The 27,110-nt window shown below is 44.1% G+C and overlaps 2 protein-coding genes across 3 annotated transcripts in view; one reads left to right on the plus strand and one right to left on the minus strand.

The window, feature by feature from the left end:
• LOC137534271 (zinc finger protein 271-like) lies at window positions 1–27,084 on the minus strand. The gene is made up of 7 exons (XM_068255679.1): window positions 26,986–27,084; window positions 15,557–15,654; window positions 14,822–14,875; window positions 11,806–11,901; window positions 6,799–6,896; window positions 5,317–5,401; window positions 1–2,314 (listed from the first exon to the last, which is right to left on the minus strand). The coding sequence occupies exons 2-7, from the start codon at window positions 15,573–15,575 to the stop codon at window positions 231–233; spliced, it is 2,436 nt and encodes an 811-aa protein (XP_068111780.1). The 5' UTR covers window positions 15,576–15,654; window positions 26,986–27,084; the 3' UTR covers window positions 1–230.
• LOC137534275 (zinc finger protein ZFP2-like) overlaps window positions 9,090–27,110 on the plus strand; it is a 43,681-nt gene continuing 25,660 nt past the window's right edge. For both annotated transcript variants that reach the window (XM_068255689.1, XM_068255691.1), the window contains exon 1: window positions 9,090–9,207. The gene's annotated coding sequence lies outside the window, so the exon portion shown is untranslated. The remainder of the gene's footprint in view (window positions 9,208–27,110) is intronic.

Genomic DNA, 27,110 nt, shown 5'->3' on the forward strand with positions numbered 1-27,110 from the left:
TGTTTTGCTTGGGAAACAGAATGAATCTACACATCCTTGCTACACAGAGCACAAAGCAGAGGAGGTTATTGTAGGTCTGTCAGTAGTCATATTCTCCAATCAAAACATCCCATCGTCACTACAGTAAAAAGGAGGCTTGACAGTCATCAGAAACTCCACTATGGCAATTTAGCTAGAGATTTAGAGATGCACTATGTTGTGGCCATTCATCTCTACATGTGACAATGCCATTACTCAGCCACCGCTTTTGTCACAGGAGCCCCTTTTCTCCTGTGAGAAGCGAGATGTGACACGAGAGAAGTTTTCCATGCAAATCGCTTCCCACATTCAGAACATGAAAATGGGTGAACGCCATTATGGACTCTCTCGTGTCTAACCAGATTCGATTTGTCGGTAAAGCTTTTACCGCACTCTGAACAGCAATATGGGCGATCGCCAGTGTGGACTGTCTTGTGTCTATTCAGATCTGACTTTCTATTGAATCCTCGTCCACACTCAGAACATGAATGCGAGCGATCGCTGGACTGGCCGCTCTCCGGTCTAATCAGTTGCGGTGGTTGTGTTATGCCTTTCCCCTGCTCAGAGGTGTGATCACGAGTGTGAATTTTCCTATGTCTAACAAGATCTGCATGATTAGTAAAACATTCAGTGCATCTGGAACATGGATAGGTTTTCTCCCTGGTGTGACTTTTCTCATGTAAATTCAGGCATTTCGTATGGTAAAAACACTTCTTACATTCAGAGCAGGTATACAGTTGGGTTTTTTCCTTTTCAGCAGCATCTGATCTAAGAGTCAAGCACTCCTTGCATTCTGAGACCGGGTGCATCTCCCGCTTGTGACTCTTTTGGTGCACAACAAGGGCTTCTCTTTTAGGAAAGCATTCACCGCACTTGGAACATGAAAACTTTATCTTGTGAGACATTTCATGTAAAATAAGATTTTCTCTAATAGTGAAACATTTGCCACATTCAGAACAAGAATATGGCTTTGCCTCAGAGTGGGTTTTTTCATGCAGACTTAGACTTGCTCTCTTAGCAAAGCATTTCCCACATTCAGAGCAAGAAAATGCCTTCTCTCCTGTGTGAGTTTTAAGATGCACAGCGAGACCTGCTTTCTTGGAGAAACATTTCTCACACTCAGAACACTTATATGGCTTCTCTCCAGAATGAGTCCTTTCATGCAAGAGGAGACCTTCTTTCCGGCCAAAACACTCCCCACACTCAGTGCAGGAAAACGGTTTTTCCCCGGTGTGAGTTCTCAGGTGTTTATCAAGGACGTTCTTCTGCCTAAAGCTCTTGCCACATTCCGAGCATGAGAAAGGCTTCTCCCCAGTGTGAATTCTCTGGTGCGCTTGAAGGATTACCAGCCTAGAAAAACATTTGCCACATTCAGAGCATGAGAACGGTTTCTCCCCAGTGTGAGCTCTTTGGTGTGTAATGAGACTGGTCCTTTTGGTAAAACATTTCCCACATTCTGAACAAGAATACGGTTTCTCTCCAGAATGAATTCTCCGGTGTAAGGCAAGACGCTCCTTCTGCTTAAAAGATTTGCCACATTCAGTACAGGAATATGGTTTCACCCCTGTGTGGGAGCTTTCGTGCAAGGTAAGAGTGGACTTCTTGGAGAAACTCTCATTGCATTCAGAACAGGAGTAAGGTTTTTCCCCAGAGTGGACTCTCCAGTGCACAATAAGATGTCCCCTCTGGGAAAAACATGCTCCACACTCAGAACAGGAAAACGGCTTCTCCCCAGTGTGAGTTCGCTCGTGTTTTACTAGTTCTGATTTCCGTTTAAAACATTTCCCACACTCTGAACAGGGAAATGGTTTCTCTCCTGTATGAGTTCTGTGGTGCAGTATAAAACCATTTTTTGAACTCAAACATTTCCCACATTCAGAACATGAATACAATTTCTGGGCCCTGTGGGTTGTCCTATGTCTGATTAGTTTTGCTCTCTTAGCAAAACTTTTCCCACAGTCAGAACATGAATGGTTTTTGCCCTTCGTATGGGACGCATGTTCAGTGGTGGGAGAAGAAGCTGGGAAACTCCCCCCTTTTGTACCGGGATCACCTGATATGTCTGAACTGGGAGGTAAAGGATGGAGGTCTAGAGTACTGGGTGCCTCTTCTGAAGAATGAGATGCGTCATCATAGTCTGAAGAATGGGACGTGACATCACAATCTGAGAAATCGGATGTGACATCATCTGAATAGGATGTGATGGTATCATCCGAAGAAGTGCAGTCATCTTCTGATTTACATGCTTGAGAAATATCTGAAATTATTTTTGAGTTATGCTTTTTGTGTTGGCCATCTGGAAGACATAAGAAATGGAGGAAAAAATAGAATTCGTGAAAGAAAAACAGAGGATAGTTTATGCTGACCGCCTCCTCCATGGCACTCCAATTACTGGCAGGTTCCACAATGGCTGTGTCCCCCCCCCCCCTCTACCCACTGCTGGCAGTGCCAGTTCCCTGCATGCTCACTGGGCATAAATCATAGCTGTGATTTCCATTTTCAGACAACTCTCCACTTTGTGTTACAGTAAATGAAGCAACAGCCGCAGCCAGAACCCCTACACTGATATTGCAAAGATAAAGTGGTTGTTAGTGATGTGGGAGACAGACATTGAGGGAATTGCCAGTATTCAGACGCCAGAGAAGATACAAGTGTACCCGGTTCTCTGACCAATAGAAATGGAGGCAGCGATGTACGAGCAGATCGACCAAGAGACAGATCTCTGTCTAATCGAATCTGATTAGAGTGAGCTCGGTTAGCTGCCCATACAACACAAAATCAATTACTGATAGATTTTAGTATGAAATCAGATATTGGACTCACAGCGCCGTCGATTAAGTGCACCTGGCCACCTCCCAAATGTAATGCCCCGCCCCCCCATTGCCCATGCATTGTAAATCTCACTTGTCCAGCTGCACCAACTCCCGCCGCCTTCCTCAGGTGCCACTGTCACAAGGAGCAACCACATGGTAGTACGTATACCACGTGGTGTGTGTGACCACATACACACCCACACAAACACGGTGCCACATGGTGGGTGGGAGGGGAAACAGGGGAGGAAATAGGAGTCACAGCGCCTGGACAGGTGAGATTTTACCCTGCACGGGGACAGCAGTGGGGGGGGGGGGGGGCCTCTATTGTGAGATTGCATGGCACCATCTTCGCCCACAGCGATCCGAGATTTGCTCAATCAATATATTATTGACTGATTTCAGCTTGAAAAATCATTCAAATCATTGATTGGGCATGCTTGCCGTGGCACAGATTTGTATCAGATTTGATGAAACTTAATCAAAATCGCTAGATTTGTGGCCACCTTAGGGCCTCATTAGAACGGACAGTATTAAAAACTAATTCATGGCATTTTGCTGCCAAAAAAAAAACAAACAAACAAAAAAAAAAAAAAAAAACACACCACAAAGGCCCTTATTGAAATCAGTTTTTCTCCTAGGAGAAAATCTTATATAATAATATTATATACAGTAATGTATAATATATTAACCACTTCACAACGGAGGGGTTTTACCCCTGAAACACCAGCGCGATTTTTACCTTGCAGCGCTGCTTCCATTCATTTTTTTCTGTAATATGATTGGTTATTAGGGACTGGGGTCCCCATAACCAATCATTGGACTGCAGAGCGGTGTGTGTGTGTGTGTGTGTGTGTGTGTGTGTGTGTGTGTGTGTGTGTGTGTGTGTGTGTGCGATCGCGCGCTGCATGTTTGTTTACTTTACGTTGTTATGAATGAAGACTGCTTCTGTTTGAAGCAGTCTTCATTCTATTCGCAATCGGCGATGCCAATTGGATTTAGGAACGCTTGTTCCTAACGTCCAATTAGTCATCTGCTGTGCGGGCTGGCTGGAGTGTGCGCGCGAGTTCCCCGCCCACTCCCAGCCAGTAAACAAACAAGTGCACCTTTCTCCGTCCCTGGGGGTGAAGCGGTGCGCAGAGGGACGGAGAAATTTAGCACTGGGGGGGGGGGGGGGGGGGGGTGAAGTGGTTAAATATATTATTAGATGATCTTCTGTTTATAATAACTTTTCAGCCCTCTGCAATGAAGGGGGGGGGGGGGGGGGGGGAACAAAAAAACAAAAAAAAACAAGAAGGAAGAAAAAAAGAAGGTGGAACAGTACTATCAAAATTAATTTTCTTGCTTGCTGGTGGTTTAAAAGGCATATTATTGATAAGGTGTGAAAATCTCACCTAGGAGAAAAAAAAACTTAGGAGAAAAAGTTAACTGAATAGGGCCAATGGCCCATATGCTACTCACTTTTTCTCCATAATTTTCTCCAAGCTGACATTTTCATACCTTGTCACTAAAATGCCTTTTAAGCCACCAACAAGCAAAAAAAAAAAAAAAAAAAAAAAAAAAAAAAAAAAAAAAAAAAAAACACCCCGTACTCACAAATAAAATATTGACAGTACTCTTTCACCTACTTTAGTGCTTTTCAATTGCAGAGAGGTGAAACGTTATCCCTACAGAAGAATACCTCCTAAGAAATACCTCCTAAGAATAAAAAAATAAATTAGGGGATAAAGTGAATTGTATTTGGCCCAATGTGTTAAAACTTAAGGAAGCTGATGTGTTCTAGACTTAGGCCAGAAACCCACTAGGAGCGTTTCTCTGAGCGCTTTGCGATTTGAAATCTCTTGCTAATGTAATGCTATGGGTGAGATCCCACTTGAGCGATGTGCACTAGCAAGAGCTTTTTCAAATCACTAGCATTTAGAAATCACTCCTAGTGGGTTTCTGGCCTTATGGTTGTCTCTCGGTTTTAGTAACTACATGTGTTTATGAGCCAGGATTTAAGCTGGGATTTGCCCGTTTCATATGCCCTTTTAAAAAGGTTGCCTCTGGAGTGGTAAGGAATTGCTAAACACAAGTGAACCAAAAAGAATCCGTCCTAAAAAGGGAGCATTCCAGTTGGTCTGCTGAAATCCATTGGATTTCTGATGCTTCTGCTGGGACTCTGATCGATGTACCTGCGCTTATCTCATGCAGTTAATGCAACAGCTGTGGCAGAGTCTGCAATGGAACCAAATGTAATGGCAGCAGGTGAATATAAACGTATATGGCGACCAGTGTGGTGAGAACAGACACTCTCCGTTCTCATACGCTTCCATTAATTCCGTCGCCATCTGCTTCTTTGCCGATCCATCTCCACTGAGTTCGTGCCACTTTAATTAAGCTGCCCATTGTGACCAACTGCCCTGGGCAATCACAGTAATTTTACTCCACTTTTCTTTGTACCTGCCTGGTCTGACTTTTCCACCTGTATTTAGTGTATAATCCTCACCCGAGATCTCAGCACGAATTTCCTCCTCCTTACACGGCTCTTGTTCATCTTTCACTTCTGCATCAACACCAACTTGTTTTCCATCCTGATTACAAAAACAAAATTATACAGGAAGCATCATATTATAAGATACTATCCCACAGCTCAGACAACAGTGCAGGAGACTGTATAGCAGATGAGGACATGATTAAAAAAAAAAAAAAAAAAAAAAAATTATATATATATATATATATATATATATATATATATATATATATATATATATATATATATATATATATATATATATATATATATATATATATATATAAAAAATTCCCCCCCCCCTAATAAGATACACACATTAGAACTGACAGCTCATGTAAATTCATGGGCTCATTCACATCTAATGCAAATTTTTGTATGCAGAAATAAAAATGGACAGCCTGCTGCTGGTTCGAGACTGTCAGTGCATGAGTGCATCTGTAATGTGCACTTGGACTATGGTCCACGCATGCCCAGTAGTTTGAAGCAGTGCATGAACGGTGGAAAAAGCCATATATGAGCAACTTTGTCGACTGTGCAGACGCGGGCCGTACCCAATCGTACCCAATGCAGATGTGCTTGTACTCTGATGGAGTGCAGCAACAAGAGCATATCTGAAAAGCAATGGCCGCAGGACTTGCATTGCACTGGTAATGTGCAATACGACTTGATCATCATTGCAATCCTATTTTTAGGAAGCACAACATGTATAGCTTGAAAGTACCTCAAAGGTCCACTTTAAAGCAAACCTGTGAGAGGGGGGTGGGGTTTACTTACTTCAGTAGAGAGGCCTCTGAATGATCAAGAGGTTTCTCAGAGCATACAAGCAAAAACTGTGCTGGGAAATTTGGGCACATGGTAAAGCCAAAAAAAGGCTCACCTGCTCCTGTAAAAGTCCAGGCGGCATTAATTACTATTCCCCTCCAGGCAGTCTTGGACCAAGGGGGAAAAGACGTAATTTGGCTGCCTGCCAAATTACAATGATTCTAAAGTACATTGGACTCCATCTTTTGACAGCGTCAAGTTATTGTCTGAGCACCGCTATAGGCGTAATTCACATTACGGCCTATGGCGGTGCATGGTGCCATTTCTGGGCGCCGATTTGGTCCGCTTCGTCCTCAGATCCTCCTGCTGGGTGCAGGAGGATCGACCACTGCTTGCCTGGACCGTCTACTTTGTGGCCACACTCCTGCACAGTGGCACAGCCGAAAAAGCCATGCACAAGCTGCTCCAGGCTGTACTTGCAGTGCAGACACACTCATACACGGACAGGAAGTGTGACGCAAAGAACATATCCGAAAAAGCCCTTGTCAAATATGTTAGGAGAGTCACAGCGTGGGTTCGGTGGGGGTGAGGAGGACACTACTGAGGCAAGTCTTCAGTTTTAACTTTTTTCACTACAGGTATTCTTTTAGAAAAAAGAAAGACCCTGATCCACTGTGCACATTGTCCCTTTACCTGATCAAGCTGAGGGATCTGGTTTTCAGTCTGCGTGGAGCCCTGGCGATTCTGAGGACTGGTACTTCTCTCTGGTGGATTTCTGTCACTGAACCCATCTGTAGGCAACCAAGAAGGAGTCACACAAGTACAAAGTGACCGTGTAGTGTTCACATTTTAAGCAGAATGCCAGGCATTAAATACAAACATCAAATGCTTTACAATCATTTTTTTAAAGGGTACCTAATCTGAAAGGTGAAAAAAAAGATAAATATGTCTATGTACAGTCCCAGTCCTACATAGAACTACACTGTACAATAATTCCCGATTTACGAAAGACCCGCTGATACAAACAAGCCTGGAAATGAGAACTATAGTTTAAAAAAATTCTAAGAAAGAAAAAAAAAAAAAAAGGCGGAGAGTTTAAGCTGGTAAAATTTTTTTTTTTGGGGGGGGGGGGGGGGGGGGATACACTGAGGGCACAGGGGGACAAAAGGTGACAGGGATACACTGGAGGCACAAGGGAGCATAGAGGAGGTACAAGGGACAGAGATGGCATGTTTTTTTTTTTTTACTTATGGATGTATTATTAGGTTAACCACCCTGGCGTTCAATTTCCCCAGGATTTCCGTGCAAAAAGTGGTCGCCGAAGGAGAAGCAAAATCTGCCAAGGGTCATGGAAGAAGGCACTGGGGAAGCTATCAGAGGTACGCGACGAGGGATCAGCATGCCAATGGTGAGTATAAGACCCAGATGTATAGCCAGGTATAGTTAGTCAGATGTGCAGCCAGGTATAGTTAGCTAGATGTATAGCCAGGTATATAGGTAGCCAGATGTCCCCCCCCCCCCCCTCCCGATCCCCGTCTCAGCTTGTTGAGTAAATAGATCTACTCACCCGAGGGCTATCTCCAGCGACGGCTGCGGCGCACACCCTCCTCCATCTCCGACGTCTCGTTCTCTGTACAGTTACATTACGAGACTACTTGGTGACATCACCAAGCCTCGTAATGTAAACGTTCAGATACCTGGACTTCGGAGATGGAGGAGGGTGTGCGCCGCAGCAGTCACTGGAGAGAGCCCTCGGGTGAGTAGATCTATTTACTCAACGGGCGGAGACGGAGGGGGGGGGGCTGGATGCTTGTTCTGCATGCTGGGGTAGCACAGATCGCTACCCACAGCGTGTAGACAGGCATCCAGACATCCTGGGAAATCCCTCGGAGGAGAATTTAAAAAAAATGCAGCCGGCGGGGCAGAGAAACAGGAAATCTCCCCGTCGGCATGGACGAGCTCAGCTTGTCATTAACTTTTTTTGCAAGTTATTGCTGGACAAGCTCAGCTCGTCCATACCGCCAGGGTGGCTACGAACGTACCTAAGTCCCCTAATGCGTTCGTTAACCAGGGATTACATGTATTCCTTTTTATATTTTTTTCCCCTCACTGCAAGGGTTAAAGGACTTCTGTCTCGAAAATCTTACAATTTAAAATACATGTGAACATATACAAATAAGTTACATTTCTTTTGGAGTTAAATGAGCCATATAGATTACTTTTCTTACAGTAAGTAATAGAAATCTGACATTACCAACAGATTTTGGACTAGCCCTGTGACGAACATTACGGAAAGTCGTGCGCAAAATCGCAAACGATTTACGTATGGTCCAGCCATTACTGTCAGTGCGGGGTAAATGTACAAAAAATGTCTTTCCTTTCTCTTCCACTGAAAGCAAAAATCCCAGGAAAGAATTTAACAAGTGGCTAACTCCCCTGCCGAGAAGCCATTTGGTCACCCAGCTCATGTTCCCCAAGCCAGCTCAAACTGGTTGAAATTCAAAATTCCCTCTAAACGCAGAGGCTCAAACAAAGGAATCCTTAATGTATTAATAATTCAAAATAGGTTTGGCACAGAAAGACAACAAACACATTTCCTGATACCCAGAAATCAGTTCTATCACTCACATGATTTATAATTTTCTGGCTATCAGGAATCAATAGAGAAACCACATTATCCGGCCTGCGTAGAGCGAGTGCGACAGACTAGGCGTGTATAGCCTCGTTTAATAGAGGGTCGCAAGCTGCTTAGGAAAATAGTCTCGGATTGGCGATATGCCAATCTGGAGCGGAATTACACAAATTATAAATAATTGGTACATTCCTTGCTCCGAGTCTGTGGGTGGCAACCTGACTGCCAGGAGGTAACCCTGCCTTAAACACACCTACTTTTCAGGTAGTGACCGCCCCAAAACTGAGGTCAGTAAAAAAAGTGTTTGCGAGGAACTCCTCCTCAGTTCTCCAAATTCCATCGACTACGGAACGTCTATGCAGGCGCTAAGGAGAGCCAGCGCCTGCAGTGTTCAAAGACTTAACCTGAATGCCTACCTTTAAACTGGACTATTTTTCTTCAGGTTTCAAATGGACTGCTCAGCTAACTAAGTAAGAACTTTCTGATTTTATTCCTTTATATTTTTTAAGCTCTGTGTTTATAGGTGTATATAACTGTATGTAATGCATTTTTGTTATTAAACGTTTACAAATAGTTTAGCGGTTATGACCTGTTGCTGAACATACACAATCATACCTATTCTCCTGAAATCGCTACCCTGTGTTTAATAGAAGTATACACTTATAACCCGTATGCGAGAACCCGGCCCAGACATAACGATCTGACCCAGATTCTTGCATACTGCTAAGGGTTAATAGAGCGTTCTCGAAGTCCTAGTAAAATTACAGTAGCGGGCTGTGTAACTCGCTTGGTGGCAGATCTTTGAATTGTATGTGTGTGGTGAATCGGTTGGTATCAGAACGCTCCCTTCACGAGTCAGTTCATCAAATTGCGAACGCGGGTTACCCTTCGTGATGAACAAATGACCGTGTGAGAGGATTTCTGACGCTGATTGATTTACCCCATCCGCAGACCGGCCTAGCGGTCTGTGACAAGCCCATCTTCTCATAGGGGGTTCTTAGGGTTTTCTTTATTTTTAAAAGCACTTAGTGAATGGCAGTTGCTCTACCAATCTGCCAAAAAAAGTGTATGGTGAGCAGGGAGGTTGTCCAGCATCACTGTTTAAATCTTTTTCTGTGAATGCCTTTATAAAGAATAAAGGCCATGCTGAGAATCCCCCATGAAGAAATGGACTAACCCAAAACCTGTCGTTAATGTCAGATTACTACCTACTGTAAGCGACAGCAACATAGGAGAAAAGTAATTTATGGCTTATTTTACTCTGAAAGAAATGTACTTCTTGTTTGTATGCATTTTAAATTTTAATATTTTCGTGACAGTTCCTCTTTAACAATCCACACCTCTAAATGCCGGTTTCTCTGCAGAAGTATTGCAGCCTGACTGTGGTTACTCACTGATACCAATTAGGATTGAAAGACTCTAGCTGAGGAAATACGAAATCACATCTGGGTGTAGGAAACAGCTAACAAGTTGAACAGATCATGCAGTGTCTGTATGAATAAGCAATCAACCCGCTGCATAGGTTCATTACATGCAGAAGATCAGTTCATGCAAAGGAAAAAAAAAAAATAATAATACCACAAACAGAAGTGGTTTTGTAGTCTATTTACTCTCTTTTTCACATATGCGCTGAGCACACAGCAAGAAAATAGTAAGGCAGATCAATCGTTGATTGTTCATTTCCCAAAGACTTTGATGTGTGTACAGAGCTTTACATTATGTCAAAAGTTTAAAGATTATAACACACACACACAAAAAAATAAATAAATAAAAACACGATTTAGGATTAGAACTACATATACAATTGTTTCTCTCAGTTCACCTTCACTTTAGGTTGTATTAAGGATTTTTACAGAGGTTAAAAGAGCTTATTGGCTATCAGAGGGCAGGACCGTTATTCTACAAGCATGGTCAATGCAATCATTTGGTTCATACAATCGCATTAAAAATCCATCTGGTTGGATTGGGTTTTAAGCGACTTGGCTAGCTGATAAAAATGTGTAAAACGGTCATTTAAAACCAACGCTGGTTGACCGATACCTACTGGAATGATCATTTTAAATGACTAAAGTTGGGTGTGTGTACTAGGCTGCTTTAGGGGTTCTTGTGGAACCGGAGCACAATTATTATTATTATTGATTTATAAAGCGCCAACATATTCTGTAGCGCTATACAAACTAAGAAACAGACATGGGGGGCATAATACAGACAATGGTGTACACCAATATACAAAAGACAGAGTTGGCACAAAATACAGAATTGGTAATTACAGTGACATGAATAGGAATAAATGTGTAACAGATTCTAAGACACATGGGTGAGAGAGCCCTGCCCTTGCGACACAATAAGCAAGCATGCCATTTCTTGCAGAACTGGTGTGCTGACATCTCTTGGGAACAGGTCTGATTACAGATATGTAAGGTAGATTTTAAGGTGTGGGAAATTTGCTCCACCACACCTTATGTAGAAGCCCTGAAGAGGGCGGCAAAGGCGACCTTTCAAAATGTGGTGATCAGACATCTGTTGGCAGCTCAAAATAAAGCTACCACTTTATTTTAAGTGGACCTGAACTCAGATCTTCCTATCTGCTCTAAAAGATAAGCAGCAGCACAACAACCTTTAAAGAACAACATTTCTTTGTTACAGCTGATACAAATCCTGCAATAAATCTGTAGGGTGTCTACTTCCTGCTTTCACGAAAGTGGACATATTGTTAACATCCTAGGCTTACAGATTAAAGTCTGTGCTGCTGCAGTCAGTTGACACAGCTGAGAGATCAACAACTTGTGCCAAGTCACAGATGAGGGGGAATATTAGACAGGCTAAGTTCAGGTCCACTTTCAGTATTTATTCAAACCGGGAGATTTTCTACAGAATACAGCCACAAACATATATTTGGTGAGGGAGTTCTAACATGAGTGAGATTTGCCTAAAACCTCCATCCCAGGGGAAAGGATTCTGATTGGTTGTTTGGCTGCCCTGAACAGTTGCTTCATTACTGCTCCAGTACGGTGTTCTCTTAACCCCAAATAATCCATGCTCCTTGTGAACTTTGCATTGCTCCTCACCTGTGCTGATTCCTAATGGAGTTTCCTCCTCTTTAATCCTCACATGCCTTTCTTCCTCCTCCACAGCTTCTACATCCCTCTGAACTCCTCTGGTGTCTGTGAATAAAGAGAAGTATGACATTCATATACGGAGGTGCATGAGAAACACCAGGCAATGCAAACTGGGGATGGGAATTAAGGAATTAAGACTGCATACTGTACACATTCCCTATTCCATGTAGTAGGAGATCAACAGATTTTAAATACTATGAACAAATCGTTCTCATACTACATGCAGCTGGTGACATTGACCAATCAAAACTGGATGTGTGTATGTATGCATGCTAAAACCTGGTACACACTTTCAGGCTTGGAACCCACTACAAAACACTATCACTAATTGCTAGCGTTTTGTATGAGCGGTTTGTAAGTGATTTCATGAGCGATTTTGGTAGAGTTTTTAAAAAAGTGTCAGCTTTTTGCCAGCGATTAGCGTTTTTAATTCTGATTGGTCCTTTCAATTAATTTTAACGTATTTACAGTGTGCCGTAATGTAATGCTAGCAAAATCACTCGGTGTAGGTTTTGATTATGCCAGCGTTTATATACTTTACATTGCAGAAACGCTAATCGCTAACAAAAATGCTGCATGTCCAGCATTTGTGATTTTGGTAATCGAAATCGCTCCAGTGGAATTTTGCCCATCCATTACCATTAGATGAGCATTTGGGGGGGGGGGGGGGGGGATTTTCGGGAATTAATCGCTAGCGTTTTGAATCGATCCCCAAACGCTCACAAAATCGCTCTAGTGCAAGGGTGTCAAACTCAAATACAAAAAGGGCCAAAATGGTGTACACTGGGACTTAGTTGCGGGCCAACCTCAATGTCTAGTGGCCACCTCCCTCCCTGATAAAGTTCCCGGGTGTCTAATGGTGTCTAATGGCCCCCCTCCAACCCTTATACAGTTACCTGGTGTCTAGTGGTCCTCCCTCCCCTATACAGTTCCCTGGTGTCTAGTGACCCTACTGCCTCCCCTATACAGTTCCCTAGTGTTTAGTGCTTTCCCCCCCACCTCCCCCATATGGCTTCCCTGGTGTTCTAGGGCTTCATCTTCAGTTTAGCTTCCCTGGTGGTCTAGAGTGGGCCAAACATAATGCAAAGTGAGGAAACCACTCAAGGGCCAAATTGAATGGCCCTGAGGGCCAGATTAGGCCCACGGGCCGGAGTTTGACACATATGCTCTAGTGGGTTCCAGCCCTCAATTATGATTGGCCAATCACTGTCCCCTTTTACCACCTCCATGTAGTAGGAAGTTTACCTAAACAATCTGCTCATAGTATTTAATATCTGATGACCCCAATACTACAGTAGAATCCCTTTAAAGTAATCTCCATGTACCACCTCCATGCAGTATTGGGGCCAACCGATTTTAAATACTATGAATAGATTGTGTAGGTAAGCTCTCATACTACATGGAAGAGGTCAAATTGGCCAATCAAAATTGGGTGTGTACACCAATAACGCCTCTTTCACATGTGAGGCTGCACTGAGCTCTTGTTAGGCAGTTTAGCAACCAAGTGCCAATCACCAGCAATTTCTTGCATCAGAAAAGCAGCGTTTGTAATCCCATGCGTGTCAGTATTTGATATGCAGTCCGGTCACACAGAAAACAAAAATACTTCATGTCACGAGTGTGGAGATCCGACTCCAGTAGGCTGCCTCTCAACTCACCCTGCTGAGCGGTAACAAGCACCTCACAGCTAGTGGATTCATCAATTTAGCCCACCGTTTGAGAGAGGCCTAATAAAGGCTGATGTCTTCCGATTCCCTTACTTGCCACATACTGTCCTCATTACTTCTAATAGGGGCAGATGTCTCCTGACTCCCCCACTGGTCACATACTGTCTCCCCATTACTTCTAATAGGGGCTGATGTCTCCTCATTACTTCTAATAGGGGCTGATGTCTCCTGACTCCCCTACTGGGTAATACTGTCTCTTCATTACTTCTAATAGGGGCTGATGTCTCATGACTCCCCTACTGGGTAATACTGTCTCCTCATTACTTCTAATAGTTGCTGGCAGCACCGGATTCTGGGCACACACTATTTTCCCATTACTTTTCTCATCTAGAGGACATGGGAGAAGAGATTGGGCATGATTCACACAGCTTTTCCACCAGTTTTCCTCTGTTTACACCTTACCTATGTCAAATTTTTAAGCTTCCAAAGAGCAAAAATATAATAAATTAAAAAAGGGACCCTGAGCAGTAAACTAAATTCAAAAATGTCACTTACCTGGGACTTCCTCCAGCCCACACTAGGTCGCGAGGTCTCCCGGCATCCTCCTGGCTCCTCTCCGTGTCCCACCGGCGGCTACCGTTACCGGCGACTCTTCCTGGATCCTGATGCTCCTCGTCATCACGCCGCCGCTACGCGTCATCACACCGACAGGCGTATGCGCGGTTTAGAGTTAGAAAACTTGCGTTATGACGATGAGTGTCAGGATCCAGGAAGAGTCTGCCCGACACCTGACCCGGGTGTTGCCGGTAACGGGAGCCACCAGCAGGATGATGGGGGGACCTCGTGGCCTACGGTGGGCTGGAGGAAAAACATTTTTTTTTTTAATTTAGGTTACTGCTCAGGGTCCTTTTAAAAAGGTAAGAAAAGTAATATTGAAATGAATTTAATCAGGAACATCTTTCGTTGAGTGATTATTTTGCTTGTAAATGTGCTGAAAGGTTATTTTTATCAATTCAGTGATAAACAAGTCAAGTAGGAGGAGAAGTTTTGTGAAAAGAGCCCAATGTTGTAGTAACTAAACAGCCCAGGTGAGCAATAAATACCCAATTTTGAATTGTAGTATTAATTCCCCACCTGGGCTGTTCTCTGCAGGAATTTCATCCTCTTTATACAATTTATCATATTCAACTCTGCAGCACTCACATTAGCATTAAAGCTGAAGCCAAACAGATTTAAATCTAACATGGGAGGTTTGGATTTCTAAGAGCAGCAAAATGCCACTCAAATAATAAGCTCACCAGTTTCAGCTGCCTGATGATCTTGTGGAATCCTCTCATTTTGTGTGTGGAATTCTGAAAAGAAGGAAGAACAAAACATCTTTCTTGTGCATTTGGGCTTCTGGATTGTTGTTGTCTTTTAAGGTACTCATACATCACTCGATATTGGGGCCCAAATGACCTTCTGATTCAATCATTTTATATAATCGTAATGGGAATCGGAGAAGCAACATGGCCACCCCATTGATCTTCCTTTCACCCTATTTCAGCCAGAAGTCGATTGGATCTATCCAACATATTGGAAAATCTTGGTTGCAATTGCTCAATTGAAAGTGCAGCGATAACATTCGGTATCATGATGACCAACGTACCAGATGGATTTCTGGGCCGAAGTGTAAAAAGTAAACAACCCCAACCCCTGTGCACAGTGTAAAAGTCTTACCTGTCCGCTAGCATGAATCCAGGCCTCCTCCGGTGTCTTCAACCACCGCAAGCTCCCCTACCACGTGGCACTGGCATATGTGTGAGGTCACTACACACGCCTGTTGCCACATGGTACAGGCACTCACAGTTATTAGATTTCATGCTGAAATCAGTGTGCGGTGTTTTGGCAGGCAACCGACCCCTCTCTGATTCGATTCAATCAGAGAGAGATCTGTCTCATGATCGATATGCCCAAAAATCGGATGATGTATGGGTACCTTTAATTAGAAGTGTGTGTCTACGTGGGTCTTTAGTATTGCCGTTTCCACTTACCCAGTGATGTGAGGGGCATGATGTCCTTGTAAAGATCCTGATGTCTTTCTACATGCTGCCACTGCGTTCAATTCAGTATTCTGCAAGTCCGATTATTTCTGCAATAAATAAAGAACACCCTACGTAAGATACTTAAAGCCTCTGTCACCTGCAACCCCCCCTTCATCATAATAGTTAATATAATCTTAGGCTGGACTCACTGTAGTTGATGAAAATCTATTTACCATTTAAACATATCTGTTGTCCGGTTTTCCGCTCTATTCCAATAAACAGAACGTTTTTAAAATGAGTGTCAACGTGTGAAAGGAGCCTTATGTGTTTATTAAAAGAAACAAAAAAGTTAGCAATAAGCCGCACATTCATGTGACCTGCACTGCCACACATGGTCTGTTTATCAAGATTCACTGGAACCTCCTATCAGCTGGGTTCCGGTACATAGCTCTGCCCCCTTACAGAAAATGGCCCTGGCCTTTTCTATATCACAGTGTTTCTCAACATTTTATTGGTATGTACCCCTTTTAAAACCATATACTCATGAAGTACCCCCTAGCATAGTAAACATTATCACAAGTACCCCTTGACAAATATATATTTAATTGTAGCACATTATAATTGGTTTTAAACCATTTCCAAGCTTTTACTATTGCTTATAATTAGCTAAAATACTAACTTGGCTTTGTTTAAATAAGATTTATCATTTTCTAAAACTCTAAATTTGTTATTCTTAGTTAAATATATCAAGCCCGAGTACCCCCTGGAACCCTCAGAAGTACCCCCTGGGGTACGCGTACCACACGTTGAGAAACTATGCTATATCAGATACAGAAAAGGTGAAGGCCTTTTTCTACAAGGTGGCAGGGCTACATGCCGGAACCCGGCTCATATGCGTTTCCGGTGAATCTTATTATACAGACGACATGCTGTGGCATTTACATTGCCAATGACAGGCTGGGATGGCTGACAGGGTAAAGTGTCAGCTTCCTGGCCAGGAGTTTTTTGTTCCCAAAAGCAGATGCCATCTTAATAAAGCTTTACAATTCCTAAGCTTAGGGATGAGATGCCTTTTATGTTACATACTTTCAATCAGCAAGATTGTTATATGCAAATCAGAGGGAGTCAAGGAGTCAGAGTCATCATCGGAGTTGGAGTCAGGGGATTTTTTTATACCGGTTTCACAGTCCTGCTTACTATGTTAGGTGTATGCAACTTTTAAATCACATGATCACAATCCTTTTCACATAGCTGCACTTCACGGATGCATCATTCATGATCTATTGATTCCTGTACACACGGTTGATTGCAAAAAATTGTTGGCCAAGGCAATCAGCCAGGCAGATTGGCCTGAGTGAGAGAGCACCATTGCTTATCATTGTCTTTCAGTCGTTTAACAAAAAAAACAAAAAACAAAATCGATCGGTCAGTTGCTTCTCACTTTGAAGTACTTCCATCTGTGTAAGGCTCTTAAAGGAAACCAGAGACGGCGTCTAACAAAGGTTTTTGACTTACCTGAGACTGCCTCCAGCCCCATAAGCACGTCAGAGTCCCTCAGACGTCCTCCCGCGGTCCTTTGTTTAGCGCCAATCAGCCCCGGTAACTGACTTAGTCGCATCAGTCAGGTTCTTCTGCATATGCGCAGACTGAGCCAGATATCGGGGCTGATTGCGGCTGAACGGCAGACCGCGGGAGGACGGCGAGGGACTCAGACGTGCTTATGGGGCTGGAGGAAGTCTCAGGTAAGTAAAAAAAGCTTAGTTAGACACCATCTCTGGTACACTTTAAGGGTCCTTTCACACTGCTTCCGTTGTGTTATGTCGCAATGGATAACATCATTGCATCACATATTTCTTTGGTACGCTCACATAGGATGTGGTGCAGTGGGTCCTGTACGAATAATGCACAGCATGCTCTACGTTTACCGGACAATGGGCTTGATTCATTAAGCTGCACTGCTAAAGCAGCACAACTTACTGTGAAGGAGTGGCCGCTAATGCATGCCTTACACAGTAGTGCTCACTGCTATGTAAGGAGGGTGCCTTCCTTAGATAGGAGCGTGCCTTCCTATACATAGTAACTATGTATAGGAAGGCAGGCTCCTATCTAAAGGAAGGCACCCTCCTTACACAGCAGTAAGCACTACTGTGTAAGGCGTGCATAGCGTGCGCTCCTTACACATTAACCACTTGCCGACCGTGCACTCATAACGCGCGTCGGCAAAGTGGCAGCTGCAGGACCAGCGACGCAGTATTGCGTCGCCAGCTGCAGGCTGATTAATCAGGAAGCAGCCGCTCGTGCGAGCGGCTGCTTCCTGTCAATTCACGGCGGGGGGCTCCGTGAATAGCCTGCGGGCCGCCGATGGCGGCTCGCAGGCTAAATGTAAACACAAGCGGAAATAATCCGCTTTGTTTACATTTGTACGGCGCTGCTGCGCAGCAGCGCCGTAAGGCAGATCGGCGATCCCCGGCCAATCAGCGGCCGGGGATCGCCGCCATGTGACAGGGGACGTCCCGTCACTGGCTGCACAGGACGGATAGCGTCCTGTGCAGCCCGGATCTCCAGGGGGGGCCAGGTAGGAGAGGGAGGGGGAGGATTTCGCCGCGGAGGGGGGCTTTGAGGTGCCCCCCCCCCCCCCCCCCGCAACACCCGCAGGCAGGAGCGATCAGACCCCCCCAGCACATCATCCCCCTAGTGGGGAAAAAAGGGGGGCGATCTAGTCGCTCTGCCTGCACGCTGATCTGTGCTGGGGGCTGCAGAGCCCACCCAGCACAGATCAGCTACAGCAGCGCTGGTCGTTAAGGGGGGGTAAAGGGTGGGTCCTCAAGTGGTTAAAGGAGTACTATCGATTGAAACAACTTTTTTTTTTAATACTCTATGTTAGTGTACACATTACCACTAGTGCTAAGGGCACTTTATTTATTCACCCAGGTCTCTCTCTTGCTATCCCTGCTTAGAAATTCATTTCTCACACAGCTCATAGTAGTTTGGGTCACCCTGAGCTGCTTGGTTACTCTGTCACACAGCTCACAAATATATTTCACTGTGTCACTCACAGCATGCAGCAGACATGAGGAGAAATAGGCTGATCTGAGGTGGTAACAGGTAACTAAATGAGCTTGAATATTGCTGGAATATAACTAGCTATTGTGTTTACACTCAGACTGCTTGCCTGGCTGTCTGCTTGAGGTGATACACTCCAGGCTGCATCCACTTTACAAGCTGCTGAGAGGGGCAGACCACTGTTTACAATTAGCATTATTAGTATCTTTATCAGTCAAGAGAAGCAAAGATAATAAACACACATTGCTAGAATCTTTAACCCCTTACCACCATATCAACAAGTTTCTTTCAGCAAGGTGATAATTAAACTATAAACTGAGGAGTTGATAGCAACTCCCCTGTGCAGACATGGTCTAGCCCTCTGGGAGCTCAGTATTAGATACATTTTGTATCCAACACTGACGCCAAAACTGAAGGAGGATTTTACAGCTGAGAGGAACAGCTGTGTGAGGAATCAAATTGCTCCTAGTACTTGCCCTAATGTGTGCTACAACATACAGCATTTAAACATAAATGCATACATCGATAGTATTCCTTTAAGGTGCGCTGCTTTAGCAGTGCAGCTTAATGAATCAAGCCCAATGTGCGGGTTTACAGTGGCAGTGAAGAATACTTTCTTTGTACGATAGACGTGCAGTGCAATACTTTTACGCAAGTTGCGTTGCAGAATAAATCTGCATGCCAATTTAATTCTATGGGGCTGTTCACGCTTCTGTGTTGTATTAGATAACGTTTTTCTAACTCTCTGCATGCAGTATTTTAATTTAACTCTATGTCCAATCTGAATTGCATAATAATGCAGCATTATACAACGCGCACAGTGTGAATCCAGGCTTCAATAACTTGTAATATATGCCATTTAAAGAGGAACTGTAGTGAAAACAAAAATTGGTTATTTTTTTTACAATATTCCTTTACAGATTTAGTCAGTGTTTGCCCATTGTAAAATCTTTCCTCTCTCAGATTTACATTCTGAAATTCCTGGGTTAAAAAGTTTGTTATTTTAAACTTGTCCATCTAGCATAAGTACATCTTTATTTATAAAAGGAAACTGTAGAAGGTAGGGGTGGCTAACTGGCTACTTAAGATGTAAATTCCATATTGATATAGAATTATGCAAATTCACGCAACTTGAAAATGGATCAATCGAATCCTGCCAAGGTGAAATTAAATTGGTCCATTTTCCAGCTGCATACATTTTATTATTATAAAAAAAAAAAATGTACATATCACTATATCAAACAATTATTTGCCTCTTATAGGGATCACTTCCTCCAGGATACCGCGCTCTCGTGCATCAAATCCACCTCTTGCAGTGATATTGTTCAAAGAAAAAAACAACAAGATCATAGCATGATACTGTATAATGGAAATTGTCTATATCCCAAAGCACCCAGTGCTAGAAAAACTTCCGTATGTGCATCCACCACAGGAATAGGCATCACAGGTCCTCACCATATATTATAGCTACCAGGTCACAGACAGCAATAAAAGCACCTTATGCCTCAAAGGGTCTCACACTCCTCTATTGCACAAAGCCTCCCACAAAGTCACACGTGGCCTCTCACCGGATGCTCTGCCATCCACATTATAAGACAGCAACCTCGCTTTGGTTATTCCCAGCAGGTCCCAAACAGCACAGCCTCAGCATATAGATCAACAAATGGAGCATGTCATTTCAGGTCTCGCTATGCATGACCTAGCAACTGAAGAAACTCCTCATAGTGTAAAAACGTACATTTATTAAAAAAAAAAAAAAAAAAAAAAAAAGTAGTGCACTTACATGATCCAGAATAAAAACCAAGCATATCATAGTACAAGTTCTTCCAAGCCAACTATTCACGCCTGTAGCTCCGCCCTACACAATTCGTACATCCGTACTCATGAGGGGCCACTGATGGCCTCAAATTATGGCCTCTTTTCCAGGGGCACTTGCGCGGCGTGCTAGAGGAAGGATGCTTCTTCAGTGAGCTCTGCACCCCTGCAATGCATTTGGGCATTTATTAGCTATAATTGGGGCTACCTCAAAAGACCAAACAACGCTGCAGTTATATGAGATGCCCAGCAAGTCGAAGAAGCGTTCCAAGTCTTGTTCTGCCACACGCAGGAACACCATTACAGGTTTCTTGGAGAAGACACGCGGAGCTCCTGCGGCCATGACAGACAAGGCCCAGCGAAACAAGCTGGATAAACAGCTCAATGCTGAATCCTCCATCCCAGACCCAGATGAACAAGTGGGTCCCAGCTCTGCCTCCTCAACTTCTAATAAGCGGTCACCCGAGAACACCAACTTGTACAAGTCAATTAAAAAAAAAAAAAAAAAAAAAAGTGGTTTTAAAAACAGAGCTCTCTGCCGCCATTAACCACCCTGGCGTTCTATTAAATCAGCCAGGGTGGTGGCGCAGCACTTTTTAATTTTTTTTTTAAAGCATGTAGCTCGCCCCCCCCCCCCCCCCTTCCAATCGCCTCCGGCGATCAAAGCAAACAGGAAATCCCGTTGGCGACGATTGGGATGACGTCATGCGTCTGGGGGAGTCCCGATCCACCCCATAGCGCAGCCTGGCGGTGACTGGCCAGGCTGCGCAAGGGGTCTCGGGGAGGGGGGGGGCCCTCTAATGCGGCGGGTAGCGGCGAATCTGCGGCGATTGGCTTGTACACGCAGCTAGCAAAGTGCTAGCTGCGTGTAACTAAGCAAACCGTGTGAAAATCAGCTAGCCAGGGCCTGAGCAATCCACCGCGGCGGTCATGCACGAGCTGAGCTCGTCTCTCAGCACAGATCAAAGAAATTGGCGCCAGAGTTGAGGAGCTCGACACAAATGTGACAGCCGCATTAGCAGGCGACAAGAAGCAGCTGGATCATCACGACGTGCGGATGAAGATTATCGAGGGTAAACTTGAGGATTTTGAGAACCGGGCCCAGAGATCGAATCTCCACACAGGGCCTTCTGGAATCGGTCTCTGATCTCCCAGCAGCAGCTCTACACCTCTTCTCTGCTGCGATTCCTGACGCGACACAATTTTGCATAGATCGGATACAGTATGCCCTGGCGAAGCCGTGGAATCCAGAATTGCCCCGGGATGTGGTTCTTAAACTACACTACGCTGATAGACATACAATTTATATGGCGCTGGTGAGTAACTCTACACAAGCTGCGTGTTGCAGAGGGATACCTTCAACCCTCTCTCAATGTAATACCACAAAATATAACATAATCACAACTCGCGCTAATTCTATATTCTTAGAATAAATTTTATTAAAATATAATGTATAAAATTCCAAAATTCACAATCCACACTCCACACACCACAACCTCTCAATATTGCTATAGGGCCCTTTGAATCAGCAGCGCTCTAATTGCCAACTAACTATAATATAATAAGTTCGTTAGGAATCACTCTTATCAATGCACAGAAGGGATCCAATTTGTGCTTAAACTTGTGAATAGATAGTTCTTATGTTTATAGATAACACACTCCACGTTTGTTGTGCAGAAGCGCTCATATCTGTGCATGAAGGGGATCCAATTTAAACTCAGAAAAGAATCTGTGGTGAGTGCAGCTGGCTATGAGAGACTGACATATAAGAATTAAACATGCAAGGAATCACTGTACTGGATACTAAGTGATTACTAACAGAGCTCCTAAGAGACCTGAACCCTGTCACTCTGAGACATAAGTAGGATCTGTTTGTAGTTTTCCTCAATGAAAAAACGGGACAATTTAAATTGTATCCCCTTCATGCACATAAGAACTATCTATTCACAAGTTTAAGCACAAATTGGATCCCTTCTGTGCATTGATAAGAGTGATTCCTAACGAACTTATTATATTATAGTTAGTTGGCAATTAGAGCGCTGCTGATTCAAAGGGCCCTATAGCAATATTGAGAGGTTGTGGTGTGTATGAGTGTGGATTGTGAATTTTGGAATTTTATACATTATATTTTAATAAAATTTATTCTAAGAATATAGAATTAGCGCGAGTTGTGATTATATTACACTACGCTGATGTCCGGGATTAACTCCTTACTACCACAATGGTCCTTGAGAATCTCCTTGGAGTTCCCAACACCGTGCACTTGTATGCAGACCTCTCACCAACAACCCTGCAGAAGCGGAAATCCTGTCGCCCCATTACCGCAGCATTTATCCGGGAATAGATCCGCTATAGGTGGAATGTTCCCTGCCAACTGATGTTCACCATCAACGGTCGCAATGCTGTCATTGAAAACCTGGATGAAGGTAAACTCCTGCAAGCTGAGAATATCCGCTTAGAGGTACCTGACAATGCCCTGCCCCAATGATCGCTTAGACCTCAGCACACCTGGTCTACCATACCTGGAGGACAATCTCCACAACCATCTGCTTCATCTGCTGAGTTAACGCTGATAAGTATTATGGCTACGTCCCTTTATCTTTTTGCTATCACCACGCTTAAAGGAGAACTGTAGAGAGAGAGATATGGAGGCTGCCATATTTATTTCCTTTTAAAGCAATACCAGTTGCCTGGCTGCTGGTCTATTTGGCTGAAGAAGTGTCTGAAACACACCAGAAACAAGCATGCAGCTAATATTGTCATATCTGTCAACATTGTCAGAAAAACCTGATCTGCCGCATGCTTGTTCAGGGTCTATGGCTGAAAGTATTAGAGGCAGATGATCAGCAGGGCTGTCAGGCAACTGGTATTGCTTAAAAGGAAGGAAATATGGCAGCCTCCATATACCACTCACTACAGTTCTCCTTTAATCAAAAGCCTATGCTGTGTATTCTTGTTTCTTTATGCTTGGCGAAATTTGCCTTCGTAAAACAGAAGGAAACTTGCAAGAATTCAGCTATAAGTGAACATTTGTGGTTACCCACAATGCACCACTACTGAATATGCAAATTATCTCTTTTCGCTCCTGCAAGCTAAGCAAGCATCCAGAACCGCTAGTGTATAGCAAGCCTATAGCTTTAAATATTACACAGCCATATCAACCCCATATGTAGACAGCCTGTTTCTGGCTTTTGGCCCTCATCAGTACATGGCAGGGATTGATATGGGGCTGTATGGGATAGGACTTGGACCAGTACAACAGAGTTACTATACACCAGCGGTTCTGGATGCTTGCTTAGCTTACAGGGGCAAAAATAAATCATTTGCATATTCAGTAGTGGTGCATTGTGGGTAACCACAAATGTTCACTTATAGCTGAATAATTGCAAGTTTCCTTCTGTTTTAAGAAGGCAAATTTCACCAAACCTTGCTTATTAGTAGGAGGGCTTTTCAGTCTCTTTTATTCCACTATACCTTCCTAGCGGTTTGGGTCACCCCGAGCTGCTTGGGTACTCTGTTTCTTTATGACTCACTTGGTTGAACCAGTTGCAGAGACAGAATTCAAGTTGACTCGCACTCTCTCGCTCCCTCCTTAAACCTTGGCTTTTACTGTTACTTAGGCATGTTTGCCGCACAGTGGGGTAATTTCCAGATCTTTCTACAACACCCTCCAGACCCCTAAACTGTGCTACAGCCCAATCTGATGGAACAATTGCAGTCATTCGATAAGGATCCTTTTCCACGAGTATCTCTACGTTTGACGACTTGTGGGCGTCCTCCACTGTGCTGGGCCGATCGGCAGCCATGCGGCCCAGCACGGTGGCCTGGCTCTTTTCCCATAGACATGCTTTTGGTGAATCCTGGATAATATCATTTGAATGGATATCTGAGGCATACTTGCTCTCACAGCAAACCCTCACCTGTGCAATTACTGGATTTGACTATTTGCTTGTTTCCATCTCTATTAGGTCCGTGCTCCACCACGCTGGATTGGGTTAATTATATGCCCTGCAACTCGGCGTGGTGGCCCACAATGTCCCACTTCTCGTCCATACCTAGACAATGAGCAGATATTTCAAACATGGGGGGCATTTTTTACTTCCTACCGTTGCTCCGTATAGAACTAACTAATAGGACTATAGTTTAGCATATTCTCTGAAGGGTGGATAGCATCTGAACCATACTACTCTTCTAATCCCTGTACTTTTGTAATGAGTTGAGAATATTCTATGTTCATGCTTCGAATTAACAATCTTTATTTGCATATGGCCTCTTTTCCACGGCCAGCTGACGGCAGTGAAGGGCTGTGGAGTCGGTACAAAAATCTTCCGACTCCAACTCCGAATCCTCAGTTTCTGAAACCACGACTCCGACTATCCAAAATTGCTCAGACTCCGACTCCTTAGTCTAATACTTAACACGGCTGTGGATTTTGTACAAAAATCACGCGACTCCGACTCCTCAGTTTCTGAAACCACGACTCCAACTCCAGGTGCCCAAAATTGCCCCGACTCCGAGACTCCAACTCCACAGCCCTGGAATTCACCACTTTTTAGCTGCACCCATTCAGTAGCCAGGCACTTGCTAGCAGTCTAGACGAGTGGTGGAAAGGCAGCCCCCTTATGGAGTTGAACCTGAGCACCAGGATCAGAGATCTGGAAAGGCCATGGCCATAAAAAGCAGAGGGACATCAGGACTGTAGAGATAGGAAGCCACATGTAAAAGTAAACGCTGAGCCTGATCAGATCTATGCTACTGCACAAGCCATCTGCACCTACATAGTCACACAGACCCAATCCGGCTCTGCAGTTTACGCCAAAGTCTGAGCAGTCCTTGCTATTGCTCAGGTACACTGTGGTCACAATCTTAGGGGGGTCTCAGTTCTGAACGGTCTGCCGGAGCAGGACTGGAGAAGCATCTGGAGGACGGATCCAGAGGTTTCCATCCCAAGGCAATTTAAACAAAATGAGATCTACTTACCTGGGGCTTCCTTCAGCCCCTGGAAGGCTATGTGTCCCCCGCTGAGGTTCCGCTCCAGGCCGGTCTCCCGGGGTAGCAGGAAGCGTTCTGCCTGGCGCAGAAGTACTACGCCTCTCAGCCACTCAGCCACATGCGCAGAGGCTGCTGACCCGGAGAGGTTAGCAGCCTGTGCGCATGTGCGAGCGTGCTACAGAGGAGACCCGGAAGACCAGCCTGGAGCGGAGCCTCGGCGGGGGACACATAGCCTTCCAGGGGCTAGAGCAGGGGTCAGGAAGCTTTTTGGCTGAGAGAGCCATAAACGCCACATATTTTAAAATGTAATTCCCTGAGAGCCATACAATATGTTTCAAACTAAATACAAGTACAATTGGAGCGGCCGTTAGTTTTGGGGGGGGGGGCGAGTAAGCTGGAGGAAGCCCCAGGTAAGTAGGTCTCATTTTGTTTGAAGTACAACTGTAGCGAGAGGTATGTGGAGGCTGCCATATTTATTTGTTTTCAGCCATAGACCCTGAACAAGCATGCAGCAGATCACGTTTCTGACATCGTCAGATCTGACAAGATTAGCTGCATGCTTGTTTCTAGTGTACTTCAGACTGATAGATCAGCAGGGCTGCCAAGTAACTTATTGTTTACCAGGAAAATATTATGACAGCCTCCACATACCTCTCGCTACAGCTGTCCCTTAAATTGCCTGATATTTTCTTTAAAGTGAACCCGAGATGAAAATAAACTGATGATAAACAATTATATTTATCCTCCTACTCCTGAAAATGAAGTTAGTCGTCCCAGGATTTTATTTTATATTTAAACATTTAGAAAGTAGATTGAATGTTTTGTTGTCTCTGCTCAGTTGCAGTCTATTAAGTGTCCCTAAATGAAAACACATGAGCTATTGACCCTTTTCTATCTCCCTCTGCTCTCAAAAGTTGTATTCTGCTAGGAAAACTTTTATGGCTGCAATTTGCTTATCAGTGATGTTTACTATATACCTGACAAGACAACGCCCCCACGGCCACTGCTGCTGTTACCTTAGCTGGCGGCCGCTTCCTTATATTCCCCTCTCCTGCGTGTTATTTTAATTCACAGCAGCGCGTCTCCTGGCTGCTGTGATGAGTCAGATTGTCATGTAAAACATCTGATCTGCAATGCATGCATGTTCATGGTCTATGGCTAAAAGTATTAGAGGCAGAGGAACAGCAGGCAACTGGTATTATTGTTTATATTAAATGAATATATTGACCTCCGTATTCCTCTCACTTCATATTCTCTTTAATGCTGCCTTACTGAAGCAGCTGTAGCAGCAAATTATAAGTTTGATTAGTCCAACTATCAGGTGTTCCAACATTTTAGCATACCCATCAAAACAGCACACATATGCTACTGAGCAAACACCGGCTTCTTTTTCTTATTCAGCTGACTCAGTGACATCAATGCTGCTGCTTCTCTTCTTCTCATGTTTCCTTTTAAGTTTTACAGCTCAGAGGACTTGCAGAAAGATGCCATTAGATTGCTATTCCTTCACCCCGCCCACCCTGTACAGCGCCCCTTCTCTTTTACCCATATAAAGTAGTGGATATTACCTTGTCTTAGCTCAGCATCATCACCAGCAAACTACAATAGGATAGCATCGCAGACTCGACAGCTAAGGACATCTCATCGCTCTATAATCCCTGCGCCAGACGAACTCCTCCCTTTGACCAAAATA

The sequence above is a fragment of the Hyperolius riggenbachi genome, chromosome 10, assembly GCF_040937935.1.
Source record: "Hyperolius riggenbachi isolate aHypRig1 chromosome 10, aHypRig1.pri, whole genome shotgun sequence".
NCBI classification, from domain to species: Eukaryota; Metazoa; Chordata; class Amphibia; order Anura; family Hyperoliidae; genus Hyperolius; species Hyperolius riggenbachi.